Source organism: Pseudopodoces humilis, chromosome 1 (assembly GCF_049639895.1).
Source record: "Pseudopodoces humilis isolate 2021_Gansu_Grassland_sample_001 chromosome 1, ASM4963989v1, whole genome shotgun sequence".
Lineage (NCBI taxonomy): Eukaryota > Metazoa > Chordata > Aves > Passeriformes > Paridae > Pseudopodoces > Pseudopodoces humilis.
The window spans coordinates 104,153,561-104,171,633 of NC_142200.1; the positions used below are offsets into that span (position 1 = coordinate 104,153,561).

An 18,073-nucleotide genomic window follows, 5' to 3' on the forward strand; every position below is an offset into this window, starting at 1 on the left:
TCTGGCCAGGGACTGACTGACTTACAGACAGGAGATAATTTTATTATTGTATCTAATGTGCAGAAAAAAACTCCCTGTTGAATCCTACTTGTAAGGTAATTTTCAGTGCAGTGTGAAGACCTAAAAAGCCAGCCTTCATGCAGATCATCCATAGGGCTGTGAAAGGAGAGGTCAAGAGAGAAGTACAAGTGCCTGGAGGTGTAGAACCTGCAAGGTCACCTCAGTGGGAAGCTGCAGGAGTTGCTATTCAGAAATCTGATCCTGGAAATTCACATCCTTGTGGCTAGTGCACACAGTTTGGTCTTCCTTCTACTTGTCCCAGCACAGTAGAGCAGGAGTAAATTCAGTGGCAATTTACCAGTGTGAAAGTGAGTGACACAATTTTCACCTTTTAGGTAGAACAAGGAGTTAAATACTGATTTAGCTTCATGTAGTAGTACAGGTCTTTGAGTACAAAGTATTGTCTGTAATTTGTATAGCTTACTGTCAGAAGCTTATGTCCCTTGGCATGGAAGTCACTGCCTTTTAGGTAACAGTATGGTAAGTTCTTGAAAGATGCTGATAGGACTGATCATTTTTCAAATGAGGGTGCTCAGTGTTCCCCACTTGTGTGAGGAATTTGTGGTCTTTGGAAAAGGCAGCTGACTACAGAACATAAAAACTGATGCAAGACAATCTTGGTTCCATAAATTAACTTATATTCTCGCTTCACCACAGCTGTACTAAATCCAAGGAAACTAAGGAATTTTAATCACATTTTTTTGGTGTCATTTTCCAGTCTTTTAAGGATTTTTTTTTTTTTTTTTTACTTGAAGTGGTAAAATAAATGAAAGAGAGAAGCAGAAAAGTATCAGTATCAGGGAAGTTCCAGAAATTGACAGTAAGTCTGGAAGAGTAGTTAATTGAAATAATTTTATATATGGAAAAAGACTCAGAATTTGTCTCTTTCAGTAATGTGGATGGATGACCTATCAAAGCTTATTTTCAGAAACATATACTGCAGATATAAGTTCCTTGAATTTCTGGCTTCTTGTGAAGTTGTATGGAGATAAATATCATCACAAATCTACATGACTCAGCAGCAGTGTTTCAAAATACTGCTGCTCATGACAGATTATTGCTGGCAGCAAACTTTGCAGAGAGTAAATCCAGTTCATAAACACTCCTGCCCTTCTCATTTGCTGGGCACTCTGAGTCTGCCTGGAATAGGAAAGTCCTGAAGCACAGCTTTAAGCTTCAAAACATCAGCTTTAACTGCCCCAGTGCTTTCTGAACTTTTTTCTGTTCTCTCTGCTCAGGGTTTCATTTTTCTGTTCTCTATCTTAGCCACTTCATTAGCTAAAGAAGCCTTTTATAATTGCTGAAGAAACTAATGTGACCTATTTTGTCTGGTAGCAGTCTGACTCAGGTGAATTGCTCTGACCTGCTCCAGCTCATCTTTGCTTGGAGGTTAGGTAGAAAAGATGTTGAGAGTTTTACCTTAAGATGCCCTAGAGTATAGATGCCCTAATTTTCATAGAAAAACATCTCTGTTCCTGCCATCTTCTCACTTTGATCCTTACTGCCATCATGCCTAGTTTTGCTGTACTGTATTTTAAGCAGCATGGTAGATCTCGATGTTGCTATTTGCCGTTCAATTAATCCATATAGGTTGTACAACTGTGGATTATAGGAGTAGAGAGGCAAAACAGGCAGCTTTCAGGAAACCCTGTCAAGTCTGCTCTCAAAGACAGACTGAAAAAGCCTAATTTTTGTTCAGGGACTCTGAATTTATTCTCGAAACATGGAGCCTATTTGTTCTCTGTATTTGCATTTTTCACAGGCAGTGACATTTAAGAGTAATGAGTCTATGTCTTTAAATTCCTCATTGATGACAATAAAGGCAAAGACATGATACATGTTTTTACGACTGGAGGAAAGATTCCAGGAAAATTGTGTCTTGACTTTAGATGGTTCCAATTTTGCCACCAGGTTCACCTTAAATGGCACTCTGAACTATGAACTGAGCAGCTCTGTTTGGTACATGGCAGTGTAATGAACAGTGCACAGCATGAACGTGCAGCGACTGCTTCAGTCTCACTCATGTGGCAGAATCCGTCTGTAGCTTCAGAGTGAACAGGACACATGGAGCAGAGGCAGAAGGTTCTCTGTGCTGCTCTTTTCACAGCAAAATTAACTTGAAATATTATCTTACTAGAAGAAAATACGTGCATCATCTCTCTTTGATTCCTGGGCACTGTGAGCCAAATATTGCCATTGGGTTGCAGTGCAATCAGTATATATGTACCAGTAAACTTACTCTTTCAAATGTTTTTCATGCATCCCAGAGTGCAATGAAACATATTCAAAAGAAAATCTGTTTATTGGTTAGATTTCAGAAATGAAAAAAAATAGTATTAATAGTGTGCTTCATACCTCACTTTAAAGGCAGGAGCTGGAATGTTCCTACTAATTGCACTAGACTGGGACTCAAGTTCCACCTCAGTAAACAGAAGGAAAATTTGATACAGAAGCAGTAATTTTCTGTCAAATGAAATAATGGAGGAAATTTCATATTTGAAGAAGCTTTGAAGAGTGCATGCAGAATCCATTTTACATTAATGGGGCCTTCTTACAGCATCTAATTCTCCAATAAAATCATCATTTCTAATCATGAATTCAACAGTAATAATTCACATAATTTCAGAGCAAGTCAATAGTGCGTTGGAGCAGACTCTGTACTTCTTTCTCCCACTCACTGTTTTGCTGCTGTGAGTGCCTAACATCGGTTAGTTTAGGACTGAGGTTTCAGCTCCATGGAGGGCTACATATTTTCCTAAATATATCCACCCTTGAACATCCTCTCACAGTACATCTCTTAGAAAACCATTAATTTGCTGGTTTTAGTAGTAGTATTTATTACTATTTTAATATCCAACCCCAGCAAGGGAAAATTTGAAAATCAAAGTGTCTTGTGGAATGTATTACTAGATCATCATTTAGGAGACACTGGTTTTATGAGTTTTTTATTTTACATCACAGTGAAAAGAAAACCACGTCAGATACCTGTAGCGTTTGCATCGTGTTATCTACTATTTTCTGTGTTTAGCAAGAACGGTAAGCTTTGTCATCGGCAAATTAAGGGAGGCAAAACCGCCTATCGCCAGCAAAGATAGATACTGTTAAATTAATGTTGCATCAGATTACAGCCTTAAACTATTCTGATCAGAAGCAAGTTCTTGCTCCTCTTCAGTCTCTGGTGTGTCATCAATCATCTCTGTGACACCTCACTGTTGAAGAAAACATGATGTCAGTACTCTACAGTTGAAAAATATTGTGTACTTTTTAAGAAAAACCTCCATCTGTAGAATTCTCAACTTTTTACTCACTTGCAGATCATTTCCTGTGCTGATTCACATGGAAAAAAAAGGTTATTTTCCACATATTCCAAGCATATTACATGCAATTAATGTATTCCCATCTAAATCAAATATAAGTAATTCAGCAAAAAGTCAGGCACTTTGCTTTTAAATATATATTACTTTAAAGTAAATCTTTCAAAGCTGTGTTTTAAAGAAATATCTGCTTGTTTATATCCTATCTTTCTTTGCGTTTTCAAAGTGTACTTAACTGTTTCACTCCATTCTTAACCTTAACTATGGCACAGAATTTTAAACACCCATTTTTTTGGCATACCTGTTAGAGCATGTTTGTCTGGAACAAACCTGCAGGAAGACCAGAAAAAATTATGGTCTACAATGTCCAGTAACTGTCAAAACCAGGTCCTTCTGGGTCATGCCAACCCTGGCTTAGGTAGTTGAGATCTTTGCATCTATAGATGTTCTCAGGGCAACTGGGTTTCTGGTTTGGATGCAGAGTCTCTGGACTTTTGCACCTCTGGAGGTAAATAACTCAGTACCTGTCTTCTCAGGGAACTAACCAGATTGCAGTTAGAGAGACCTGTGGAAAACAAACAAACAAGCAAAAAAGATAAAACAAAAACATAGTTGTAGCATAGCTTCCTTTCAGTCTATTAATCAATAATGCTTAAGCAGTGAAATTGTTCAGAATTTACTCACTCCTACCACCGTCTGTTCTGGTTTAGCCAGTCATTCTGGAGGTTCACACAGCCAAAAAAGTACCATGAATAATTCTTTCTCACTTCATCTTTTAAAAGCAGCCTGCATTACTTTATTTCAGTGTGCAGTTGCGGCCGCTAGAACTTTCAACCCCTTTATCCCCAAAGCTGTATTGTAAAATCCTCCAGAAAGTTAGCCTCAAAGTTGATAAATTGGCCAAGCTTTTCAAATGCAGGAATAAAGGAAAGAAAGAGATCTAGATTGAAGCTATGTTTTTTCTGTTAGATTTTCTGTTAGATCCTGCATTTGAACTTCTTCTCTTAGACTATCAGTAACTGCGACTAATAAGTACTGGAAAAACTCCATGGTTAGAGGAAGTGTTTATATAACTGTAATTTATGTGGATGTTTATTAAATATAGAAAAATTTCACAGGAACTATGACACAGTGCTTTCTGCCTCCAGTCTGATCAGCTCTCTCCTAAAAAATATGCTTGACTTTTTTTTTAAGCTTGCTGCCTCATTTCATGAAGTAGGCATTCTGGCTTGCTCCAAACCTGCCTCTATCCAGCATTTTCTAGGTAGGCAAAGCCGCAGTAAACGGTCACAGATTGACCCCCACTTCTTGGCAACAAGACAAAGTAGAAGTATTCGTGGAAGCATGACTGTAACTGACTTTTTCCAAGGCCATGGTAGTTTGGAAGAGTCTTTGGAAAGAGATCTTAGAAAAAACAAAACAAAAAAAAGGCATTTTTATTTATCTTGCAGGATGAAAGAAAAAATAACGTTATTCATTCAGTTCTGCCCTTCACTCTTCCTAGTCTCTCTAGCATCTCCCAACACAGATGACCTTGAGGGAAGAGTTGCCACTTCATCAGAAGGAGAGTTGTCCCCTGTAGAGAAGGGTAAAGAGCTTCCAGCAGGGAGGACATACCCCTGGAGCAGGGCTTGTGTAGCCACAGCCGAGCCTTCCCTCATCTATTCTCCAGAGACACTATTACAACTACAGTATAAATTTGTTTTTTTTTATTACTAAGCATTTCCCTACGGAAAGAAGATTTCAAAAGCAGCTGAATTCAGACTCCTTTTGTTTTGTTTGTGAGGAAGAATCATGAAATCATGCCTGACCAATCTGATAGCCTTCTGTGATGGCATGAATGGCTGGTTAATTGAGGGGAGAGTGGTAGATGTTGACTACCTTGACTTCAGCAAGGCTTTTGACACAGTCTCCCATAACGTCCTTGTAGAAAAACTCAGGAAGTGTTGGATGAGTGGACATTGACAGGGATTGAGAACTGGTTGAATGGCAGAAACAGAGTCCAGCTGGAGGTTCATTGCTAGTGGTGTTCCCCAGGGGTTGGTACCAGGTCCAGTCTTGTGCATCCACCAAGGAGCTGGATGAGGGGATGGATGCACCCTCAGCAAGTTCACAGGCATTACAAAACCAGGAGGAGTGACCGATACCCCAGAGTCCTGTGTTGACATCCAATGAGACCTGGACAGCCTGGAGAGTTGTATGGAGGGGAAGCTCCAGAAATTCAACAGAGGCAAATGCAGGGCCTGCACCTGGGGGGGAACAATCCCAGGCACCAGTACACGCTGGGAGCTGACCTGCTGGAAAGCAGCTCTGCAGGTCCCAGTGGACAACAGGCTGTCCAAGAGCCAGCAGTGTCCTTGTGACCAAGAAGGCCAAAGGTATCCTGGGGTGCATCAGGAAGAGGTTTGCCAGCACTCTGAGGGAGGTGGTCCTGCCCCTCTACTCAGCCACAACTGGAGTGCTGTGTCCAGTTCTGGGATTCCTGGGCAAGAGATGCATGGAGCTCCTGAGGCAGATCCAGTGGAGGGCTACAAAGACAATTGGGTGTCTGGAGCACCTCACTTAGAGGACAGGCTAAGGGAGCTGTGGTTGTTCAGCCTGGAGTAAAGACAACAGAAGGGATCTCATCAATGTCTGTAAGTACCTGAAGCGGGGTTTGCAAGGGGATGAAGCCAGGCTCAGTGGCGCCCTGGGAGAGGATAAGGGACAGCAGGCACAAACTGAAACAGGAAGATCCATCTGAAAATGAGGAAGAACTTATTTACTGAGAGAGTTACAGATCACAGGAACAGGTTGTCCAGACAGGTTGCATAGTTTCATGTTACAGAGACTTTCAAAGCCCATCTGGCCATTATCCAGTGCAACCTGTTCTAGTAGAACATGATTCAGAGGGGGATTGGACCTAATGATCTCCAGATGTCATTTCCAGACCCAGTCACCCTGTGACTCATTGAAAAAGGGCTGTTGTGTAATCTTTTCAATCAGTGGCACCAGGTACCATCCAATATATTACTAAATGATCTAAAATCCCTGCCTCTACCTCCTCCTTCCCTCCACTAAATTTGCTCCTGGATTTAAGACACTTTGTTTCAGTTGATGACAATGAATGACTCTGGGCACCTAAATCTTCTAGTGCTTTTGAGAGTCAGCATGAGTGAGAATTGCATAAATCATTTCTCTCTGCTGTACTAAGGTTAAGGTAAACAAAAACATTATATTTTTTTAACATGCATCTGCTAAAAATTGGTATAAAATAATTATTTTACCCTATTAGATTGAAATTATAAATGCTTATCCTACAATCTCTTTCTTGAGTTAATAATTCTCCATAAGCATAGACCTCCCCACTTCTGAGTGGAGCCCTGTAAGAAGGGCCAAACAAAAGACTTCTGGAAATATGAAGTATTAATTTACCCTAACTGTACAATATGCATTTAACTGTTAGTTATAGACCAGACAGGTATAGGTAATATCATCTCGACTCTTCAAAATTTCCAACAGTGAATACTTTGTCTGTTAAAATAAATACAGTGGGAATAAACAGAAGGAAAGATGTAGAAACACATTTGGTGTGAGCAGTATAGGTGTGCTCCATCTACTTCTACTCCTATTTTTTGATAAACATGGCAAAATGTATCCAAGTCATACAGCCCCACATTTGTAGAAAAGCTACAGGGAGCCACATCATATTCCTGCATTAAATTATTATTTTTCTTTGTTAACAAAGAGTTAAACATACTTTCAAGAAATATTGAGAAGAAAATATTTAGTTTGTTTATCCTCCGGGAGGGCTTCCTCCTCTGAGATGAAGCAAGAATGTTATCAGTAAATTGGATAATCAGGAACTGCTTAGCTGAGAAAAGAGGGTGGAAATATATTTTAAATTCTAATTTGTCCTTGAGCAGCATCAGACATGTTTCACAATTGTTACTAGATAATTTTAAAGCTCACTTTAATTTGGGGGAAATTGCTATTAATATGAAACTGCAGTTAATCCTCAGTCAAAAGAGACTTTAAAAAATGTTGACCAACATTTGCTGTTTAATTAGATAGAAAACAATAAGCATTTCTAGAACATCTACAATTAATATTTTAATATTATGCTAACCAATGGTGATTTTTAACCAAAAAGTACATTAAAAACCACCAAACACCCTACTCAGTAGTGAGTAGGCTCCTGGTACCATTGTTCCTCACATTAGTTCTAATGAAGAACATAATGGCAAGCTCAAGGTTTTTTAAAGGCCAAGAGATGAAGCAGAATGCAAGTGGGGTTTTTATGTCCTGCTATGTACTTTTTCCAGGGCTCACATGGGATATTGGGTGTTTACAGATAAGCAAATTAAGTGCATCTTCTCTAAAGCTGACCTTCTTGCAAAAACATTATTTTTCTCTTTAGAGTCCTTATCTACCAGAGCATGACTGTTATGTGGATAATTACAATGCTGAATAGCTGACAAAAGCATTATCTAGAAGCAGAATTATTAGAAGCTTTACCTTACTCTGAGTTGCAGAAATCTTAAAATGAGGCACTTAAATGCTTTTGCAAGAAATAGCACACTGCCATCATGTAGAGTAAAATGCCTACCCACATTTGCTTGTTGCTGTCCTTAATATAGAAGGATGTCTCAGAGAGCAGTGATCCTTGTGGCTCACATGGATCATCGCGTGCTTTCCTGCTTTGGTAACAGGAATGCAAGTTACCACAACTTCTCCAGTGCTCTTCTCTGAACTGCCAAAATTTTAGTTTTCCAGGTATACAAAGTCCAGAGCTGTTTTCCTCTTTGACATACATTTACCTTGTACACTGAAGGGTGCTGCAAACACATGGGTCCTGACTTTTAATTCTGAAGACATGCTCAGTTAAAAATGACATGTAGTTGAAAACTATGATTTCACTGTAGTTTCCTTTATAACATGCAGGGAGTTGTCTGTGCCCATCATTTGACAGAAGTTTTTCTTATTCATTTAATCAGTAATTGGTGCCACTTGGAAGATGTGTAGATGTGCTTTAGGCCAGTACTGCTATGTGTCAAGTAAAGAATTCTCTCAGGTTATAAGAGTGAAGGCTGAGATTGCTTCTTTGAGCAGATGACAGTTGTAAATGAAGTGTTTTTACTTCCCAGAGTGTGTGATTTCACTGAAATCAGTAACTATTTCTGGAAAAAAAATTACCAACACCCCCACCCACCCACCTCCCCCAACCTGCACTTGGTGTGAAAGGTTTCACTTGAATGTTTTTCCATTGGTTGGAAATCAGGAGGAATTCACAGAAAACAAGAAAATATACTGGAAAGAGCTGCCCAGGTAACTGGTGGAGTTATGATTCCTGGAAATGTTTAAGGAAAGACTGGATATAGCATTCAGTGTCATGGTCTGGTTGACAAGGTGGTATTAGGTCATAGGTTGGATCGATGATCTCAGAGGTCTTTCCCAAACTAATTGATTCTGTGATTGTATATATTGGAAAAGAAACTGAAAAATATTTTGCTAAAAAATGTGATTGTAAAATTCTGAAAAGTAGAAACTCATTCTGACTAACTGTAGAAATACCTTCCCTGAAAACAGATCCCACCAAAGTGGTGTAACCACCCAGTTATTTACGGTGGTGCCCTGAATTCCCTCTAGTCCAAGCAAATCATGCTGGCAATTACACCTGTAGCTTCTGATGAGATCCTCCTTAGCTGTGCGTCATCCAAGGGAAGAAATGGCTTTGGAACAGAAATCTCTGCCTGTGGCCAAATCCTGACCAAGAACTAGATTTTAGTCACATGTAGTTATATTTTGTTGCTCCACTTCCCATCTCCATCACTAGCTACTGTAAAATGGAAAAAGGAGGGAGAAAGGGGAATGGTGGTCCTGCTAAGTCCCACTTCAGCACTTTGCATGCAAGGCCCATCACTGCAGGCACTGCCACTCAGCTTGTGCTAACACAGACCTGCAACAACACTGGGAGCTTGCACTGGTGAGGGATTGGTTTTACTGCAGGGGGAAAGAGCCCAAACCCTCAGAAGTCTGAAACAGCAGAAGGCCAGTGAACAACTGGCTATATATATATATGTCTATATAAAATAGGATTTTGTGTGGTTTTGGGTTTTTTTTAATTAAACATTTTATAGTTCTAATTTATTTTCCTGATCTTCTGGCAAATGGCAGTCTCTCATTTCAAGCCCTTGATGATGATGGAGCGACATAAGAAACAGGCTATATTAAAAATCCATTTGAAGAGAAGAGAGGACATTAAATCCCTTTGCTGAGGATAGACTGTTCTTTTGTTCTGTAATTCATTCCCCACATTTTCAGCAAGTTCACAGTCCTGGTCTTCATTTCACATCATAGTTTTTGTTCAAATTTCTGGTTTCTGTTTTCCAACTCCTCTGTAATGGTACCTTGGAAGATAAAGGTTTTGGCACATGTGAACGGCCCCACAAAATTCAACTGCTTTTTCAAAGCATTTCAAAACACAGGGAAAAAAGGCTGAAACTGATGACTTTTCATTCCAAAACATGCAAGACCACAGGTGCAAATAAGATGAGCCTGTCAAAATGGAGATCTTGTTCAAAATCTGACTTTCATCATCTTCACCTCAAGAAGAGTTACTTAAATGCTACGTTTACTAATACTACTGAGACCAAAATCAGCCATTCATCTCTGCATGTCCTCATTTGAGATAACACATCAGGCTTAACTTCTCCATGTTCCCTTGTCCTGCTCAGCTCTGGCACCATCATGTCCCACAGCCAGGTCTATGCCTTTCTTCTCTGAAATATTTTCTTCCTCAACAAAGCAGCCCAGTTCAAAGACCTATAAGCACAGGCTCATCAATCTTGAAAATTATCCACAAAAGTAGGTATCAATAGATCAGTGCCAGTTTGTTCATAGCAAAGAATGTTAGACGTGATTTAGCATGTTTAGTGTTTAGGGGACGAGGACGTTTTCTTTCAATAATAGCTGTTAGTTTATTTACCATGGTGTTCCAGCATCCTAATTAACATTTAGATGATCAAAAACCTGAGATGATATTTTAAGAATTGTGGAGGTGGATATTTCCGTTCAGGGATAGCCTTTTATAGCAAAGCTGCTGAATATGTGAAAAGTGCATTTTGAAAAAAAAAAAAAAATTCTTATGGCCAAATTTTTAAAATACTTTATTTTAGAAGGGATATTTTTCATCTCTGTAACAGTCTTGCAGAAAAACCTGCCTATTACTGCCTCATTTTTTTCTCAGCATGTCATTTCTAAAGAAAACTATGTCACTGGGAAGTCAGTTCTAATTTTATGCACTGTTTTGTAGCCTGCCTACATGCAAAGCAACTTTTCTTGCTATTTAAACATTGGATATTGTTATGGAGAAACTGGGATAGGGACTCAAATGGACCCACACCTCTCAGTGACATGTAATATAAAATTTATTCATTTTTCAGGAAATTCATTTGTCATTTAACTGGACATCAAGTCCTACTTTACAGAATGTAAATATACAACATCCAGTCTCTCTCCACATCCCATTTGGTTTGGAGTGACACAAGGTGTCAGGGAAACAGGACACTTTAGGCAGTCAAGGCATCAGGTCAACACCTGGCAGCTTGCTCCCAAATTCAGAGGTTCCTCCTTTAGCTCAAACATGTTGTTGGACATCCCTGTACAGTGTACCTCATCCCAAGAAATTATAAATTTAACACACCTAAAGCTCTGTACATTTTGAACTGGCAGATATAACTATTAAAAAAATCTGACCCACAACTTAATAAAGAAAAAAACCTCATTACTAAAGAGTAGCCATCGATTTGAATTCTCAATCAGGTATCGTGCAGCAATGACTTCCAGTGTTCAGCCCTCTGGGGTGGCTGGGGAACTCTGTGTTCAGTCTTTGGTCTGTGCCCCACCTGATGAACAGATGAGGATCTGTGCCTCTGTACTCTTCAAAATGTCAGCTGGGAAAAGTGCTGGGGCAGCATCAGTTAAAAAAATAATCAGAAGGGTGCCAGGCACTGGGACAGAGCATAGTTTGTAAGGTGGCTGGAGGCTGAGGAGGGGTGAGAAAAGGACTTCCCAGCTCATTCTTATAAACCTAATGGTTTAAATTAATTAGGCTCAGGGTTTTTAACTTTAAAGATATGGATGTCTCGTGTAGAAAATGCCATTCTCTGATCTCCTCACAGCTCTTAATTGAAATAGAGAAGGAGAAGGAGAAGCGCTTGTCCAGCAGCAGACAGCCACAGGGGCAGGAAGCAGCTTCAGAGGAATTTTAAAAATAGGAATTTCTTTCAACATCAGAGCTTTTATACAAAACCAATTATATTAAAACTAAGAAGGGGGTATGAGAGTAGAGTGGACAAAAGCTTAGAGATAACTGCAGAGGCACCAGTCCCATTTTGGGGATTTCCTCTTTTAACAGTGGCATCTTAAACCCTTCACCGCTGCAGTACTGGCCCAGCTTGCTTAAAATTCTCCATTTCCCATAAATGTTGGCATGGATGAAGCTTTCTGGTGACAACTGTAAATGCATTTAGGGAGAAAGGGGCAAGACGTTAATTATTTTTATCAGCCTCCCACAGCAGAAGTTGAAGTTCTATGGAAATTATGTAATTTTAAATGTATTTATTTTTGAAAGTTTTAAAACAATTTCTGATTGGTATTTTCCTCTCAGCTGGAATGATAAAATGTAATGGTTGGGTCATAGCTGGATTAGCTGGAGGTGACAGTCTCTCTGTGTCTCTTTCCCTTCTTCTTTCTCTCTTTTATAGACCTGAACATTTTTATCCTTTCCTTTTTGTTTTTTTCCCCACTTTGGCATAAGTGCCTAATATAGTTATGTTTATACAGTCAGCATAACATCATGTTGTTACCAACTTTTTCTGTTTTCTTGGAAATTTCTCCGGGCTGTAGGGCTTGTTCTCCCTCTCCAGCCACTAATCTTGTGAGACTTGGAACAACAGGCAAAAAGCATCAGCCAACAGTGCTGTGGCCATAGCTGTGCTGGCCAAGAGGATGATACAGGTTCCCTTGGTGTGTGTGTGTGTGTGTGTGTAACAAGCAGATTTTCATTTGCATTCTTTAGGAAAAATGTGACTTTCCAGAAATGCACAGTAGTTACTAAACTGCTTTTGTAGGAAACACAGACAAAAAGTTAGAATCAAATTCTGCGCTGCTTCCTCTGTCTTTCTCTGACTCCAAATATTTCCATTCACCTATATTGAGGTGTGCTGTTTCCATTTAGGTTTCCTCCAAAAAATATATAAATTTACAAAAGTGATGCAGTGTGTTCTTTTAGTGGTACTTAAGGTCATATTATCAGAACAGTTTAAGATTCAATTTTCCGTGACTGTTCTGGAAAACCTGGCCACTGGTTTAGATATTCAAATGGGAGCTGACCCAGTCACAGAGTATTTCTAGCAAGGTGTTATTAAATTTGACCTGCTTTTCAAAACAATGCATCCTTCCAGACCTAGGTGCCTGGATATATTAGCTGATATGTGAAGAAAATGACTGGGCAGAACCTCATTTGTAAGTTTACTTAAGAGCTACTCAGTATTCTGACCTGATATTTCCTAATTTTTTCCAGTGAAATACTGTTTCTTTCATCAGTTTTGCCTTTTTTTGTTGTTGTTGTTCTTTGAAAAAGGAATACTAGCCTATACAGACCTGGAGATAATTGATACATTAATGAATAGGACACAGAGGACATTTGTTCAAATGTCTGTGTGTCTTTTTCCCTGTATGAATTTCATGATTACACTGACACTGCTTCATTCACTGAAGAGGACATGTTAAGTGTTCATGGACACTATAAGTCAGCTAAACATATCTAGTACTTTCCTTTCTAAACCCTCAGTTTTAGAGTTTGCAGTTTTTACTACTTAAACATGCAAGTGGGCCAAAATAATATTAGTTCAAACTCTGACAGTTTTACCCCTTAGTCCCCTAAATGAGAGCCATCTCATACAAGTTTTGGCAAGAGACAAAGACAGCGAGCCCATGAGAAAACTCACAGGCCATTAATCACTTTGTATTCGGAATAAGGCTAACACGTTACTCAAGAGATGATGCTTAAAGACACACACTAACTGAGGAAAGTGAAAAATAAATGTTGAATAGAACTGCCCATTAATCAAACACTGTCTGACCTGTTTGGTGAATGAAGTAGTGTGCCTTGAATAAAAATAGTGAAAAATCACATCCCCGGACAGCTACCAAAAAGCAACTGAGTAGAATTTTGTTCTGTCCTGATCAGCATTTAACAATCAGCTTAAGTAACCTTAGTAAGGGTCTTTGGAGAGGAAAGCAGGAGGGATGATTGCTTTTTGAAGGTAATAGAAAAGCTATCAAAGCTGTTAGTCTACTCCCCCTTTGAATGGAAACCAGAGTAAAAAGTACTCGGGTTGCTCCAAATGGAGCTTAATTGTTAAGCCTTTTGTTCCTGTACTTCTGATTCACCTCTGATTGAAATTATTCCAGGTGGGCTAATACACTACTAAGAGCAGTGACTACTTCCAGCTTTGCTTAAAGGGTGGTATAGGGGAATATCTGCTGGTGGGAGTAAACAGTAGGCTGAAATCAAGCCATCAGCTATTTAGTGGGACAGGAATCAACCTAGTGGTGATGGTCAGGCTTGAAGATCATCAACCAATGTTCAGCAGATGTCCCTGAGGAGATTGTGTTAGTGTCCAAGACTTCACTAACTGGACCTTCCAGACAGGGCTGTAACCAGCTCAAATGTGAACTCTCTCCTTACCCTTCCCCTGCCCCATGCTTCAATCGACAGGAAGATTAACCCAGTGGGAATAACCATGCCACAGAGAGGCATTCAGCTATGAACAAGACCTAGTACCCTATGGCAGTGAACGAAAATTATCCTCAAATAGTATGCCCTATTTTGTTCTCATAGCTATTGCTATCATTGTTACTATTTTTGTCAATTTTAATTTTTTTTTTTACTTTTATGGGTTATTAATATCACTTAATTTCTATTATTTAATATATGTTCAGACCAAATTCCTAACTTTCTCGTGATTTCCAGGGGAATTTATTGGAAAATAATGTTTCAACACTTTCCTATATCCTGTGCCATTACTTTAAGCATAATGAAATAACTTTCTTATACCAGTGCATGACTGTAGAACTCTCACTGTACTCATTCATCCTTAAATAACTTCCTTGCAAGACCCATGTTCTGTCTGCTTTTTACCTATTTCAAACCAGATATCTCCTAAAATCTGCCCCATTCAGGCGTCTGCAAGGTCAAAAAGTTTGCATAAATGGGAGGCCAGAAATTGATGCAATGAGTCAAACCCTGGTCTCATTTACACCTGTACTGAATGCAATCTCTTCTCTGTGATGTGACTGTGATTGTGCCTAATTTCTGAATCTCAGGAAGTTCTGGGTCAGGTACATTGCCGGTATGTATTTATCTGATTCCTGGCATGCACTATTTTTGAAACAGCTTAGCAATGGTTCTCTGAGTGATTTAGTGTAATGGGGAAGAGAAACTGAAGAAAGAATTATTCTGTGGGGGAAAAAACATGTGTCTTGCATAAATGTCATTTTCAGAGCTCGAGATATGGTGGTTAAGCATAAATACCGCATAAATGCTTCTTCTCCAAGCTCTGTAGTTACTCCTCAGTGGGAGGCGGAGAGATGCAGGGAAATTTTTTCCAAGCTAGCCCCACTGTAAACCAAGTAGTTAGAACTGAAAATGGGTTGAAGATAGGAGCTTTTGGTAGTTACAGGGATTTCATTTTGCTTTGCAAAGACTTCTTGTAGACTCAAGTGTGTGACTGAACTACTTTTCCTCTCTTTGAAGCCACTACTTAGCTACTCAGATATAAAAATATGGCACTCAGCAATGGAAAATACAGGGCTGTTCTTTTGTAATTTTCTTACTCATTTTCACATGACCACAGATTTCTGTTCTGAAAGAGTTAGAGTTTGATTTTTGAGAGCAACAGATGCTTCAGATTCATTTTGCACATCATTTGGGAGCACAGTTGTTTTGACAAATGTGTATCTTCTGTGATCACATGGTTATAACATGTAAGGACCAATATCCACCTTGCAAAGTTAACACTAAAATGGCTGGAAGAGCATAACAGCCAGCAGGAAGGACTGTCTGCAAGACTATCTGCCTTTTCACAGCTAAATCTTAGGAGTAACTTGGTACAAGAGTAACTCGGTACATACCAGCATGAGAGGAGAATTAGACCCAGTGTAAGCACTGATGTGTTGCATAGGTCAACTGTGATGTCATTTTCCTTTTTGCATTCTGCCCTATAAATATAATGAAAAACCATGAGGGAACCACTCTTTTCTCAGTGCCAATTGTTGATCACCAGGAAGGGTGATTCAGCATTTCATCATCAGTAATAAAAGCACAAAGCCACAGAAGTCAATATTGGTTTGGGCATGTGTAATTGAAAAGAAACTGTAACTGAAAAAATCCTCACAGCACACTAATCCAAGAGCAACCATGCAGGAAGAAGAAACCAAACAAACAGACGTGTTCTTCTAAGAAATCCTGTGTTTGCTAGGAAAAAAATACCCCAGTAAAGAAAAGAGAAGGAAAGGATGTCTGCACTCACTGAAAGGTGGTTGAAAGGGGCAATGGAGTGGGGACCAGAAGATGACCCCACTCCCTTGAAGTCCCCAGGACACTCCTCACACTCAACCCCATTCAGTCCCTATCTCTCCAGCAGTCTCTGTAGGAAGGTGGGGAGGATCTGGGTTCCCTGTCCTAAAGGGAGCTGACAGGTGAAACATCTGAGCCTGGCTCACTGCAACAGCCCATGGCTACCTCAGCCTGCCTCATCTGGCTTGGAAAAGTGGCCACTTCAGACACCTCTTCCTCTGAAAGTGGAACACAAGGCTTTGGCACCAACTTGACGAAACCTTCCCTGAAGTGCTTCTTTCTGAGGTATCACTTCACTGAATGAAACTGGCAGCAGGTACATGGCTTTGACTATTCAAATAACCAATGAGCTTAATGAGTACTTTCAGATGCAGGATCCTTCTGACTAATATTTATCATGTCTGACTAATGAGGGCTGGTTAAAATGTCAAGAGTTTTTAGGGTTTTTTATTACCTCATTTCATACTTACTCTCACAGTAGATATAATGAACAGATACATTGTTTACTTGTTCTGTTTATGCAGTCCTGCAGGAATAAAAGAGTTGCTACAGCATCACTGCTCCTGCATAGTTTAGGAAGTGTTATGGTTGCATGAATAAAAGTGACTGTTCTTGCCTGGAAGCAGGCAGACTTGGGTCTGTAATTTAAACAGGGCCTCACTGAAGCTAATGCAGAGCTACTGTTGGCCTAGTGGGAGAATTCTACTTCTTTAAAGCAAAATTTCTTCTGTAGCTCCCCTACATGTGACACATAACTTTTCCACTGTCAAGGGAGGAGAGCACTGTCAAACTTGTGGCACCCTCACTGCTCCACTCAGGGACATGCAAAGAGCCCTTCCTGCACCCTCTGAACTCTGGCCCAAGATGGTGAGAGCAGCAGTTCCTGGGAGCAATTCTCAGTATTGCTCTGAGCATGTGTAATTGAAAAGAAACTACAACTCAAAAAAAATCCTCACAGCACACTTATCCAGTGCAACCACGCAGGAAAAAGCAACCATACAAACAGAAATGTGTTTGCCTATGGGTGGGCAATGGCAAGGGAGCTGGGTTAACCCTCTCACATGTGCCTGGAGGTACCTCTCATCCACAAAACCTGGGCCTCCACTGGTGACCCAGCTCCCCAGAGCTACTCCAGAGCCCAGGTGCTCCTTCAGTGGCTCCCTCAGCCATGCACAGCCATGCCAAGACCTTCCAAAATAACAAAGAGTTTTGCTTGGTGTTCAGGAGGCAGAGACACTGTTGGTCAGATTATCATATAGCAGAGTATAATCCAATATATATCTAAAGGCAACAGCCAGGATATATATTTCCTTTTAGCCAGGAGACTGGGGGGAAAATGCCTAAAATGGAGAGACAATGGGTGCACAAATGCACGTTTTTAAAAGTAGGTAAGGCAAAGAATGCTGTCAATATTTGCTCTGCTGCAACTGACCCGTCAGTTCTTTCAGATCACTTGTTTCAGTGGATGGAAACTATTGATTTTGTCTAATTCAGTCTTTGCTGTGCATTTCACAGGGACAAACGCTAAGCATGGACTGCGCTGTAAGGCTTGTAAGATGAGCATCCACCACAAGTGTGCAGACAGCATCAGACAGCAGCGCTGCATGGGCAAGCTGGTAAGTGAGCAGCCCAGGGCAGCTTGTGCTGGAGCCACTTTCTTTGTGTGCCTGAACCCCAGGTGTGCATTTAGCTGCTGCATTAACAGAAACCACACCAGATCACTTTATTGAGGTGGGAAAAGTGAAGCCAGGTGGTGCCCTGTTGTCAATTTGGGCAACTGCTGCTGCACAAGAATGCAAACAAAACCAAAGCACAAATCTGGTCTGCTTTGTGGATGTGAAAATACAGTTACAGAATACAAATTTAGCTAGCTAACAAAATTAATTACATTGACTTCAGCTGTGCTTGCTGTAGTGTAAACCTCTCAAAGAATGCTATAAATTAATCATAATATTTCAGTAGGGTTTAACAAATGAAAAATCCTTCAAATTATGTTTTATTGTTTTCTCCACTGCTAGAGATTGAATAAAAAAGAATAATTCACCTTAAAAAAAAAACCCAAAGGATATTTCAC

General features: G+C 39.9%; 1 protein-coding gene across 1 annotated transcript in view; it reads left to right on the forward strand.

Annotated features, from left to right (window-relative positions):
• The window catches only part of STAC (SH3 and cysteine rich domain), a 69,664-nt gene that overhangs the window by 24,489 nt on the left and 27,102 nt on the right, over positions 1 to 18,073 (forward strand). The window contains exon 3 of the mRNA XM_005519071.3: positions 17,515 to 17,615. Within this exon, the coding sequence (XP_005519128.2) occupies positions 17,515 to 17,615 (101 nt within the window). The remainder of the gene's footprint in view (positions 1 to 17,514; positions 17,616 to 18,073) is intronic.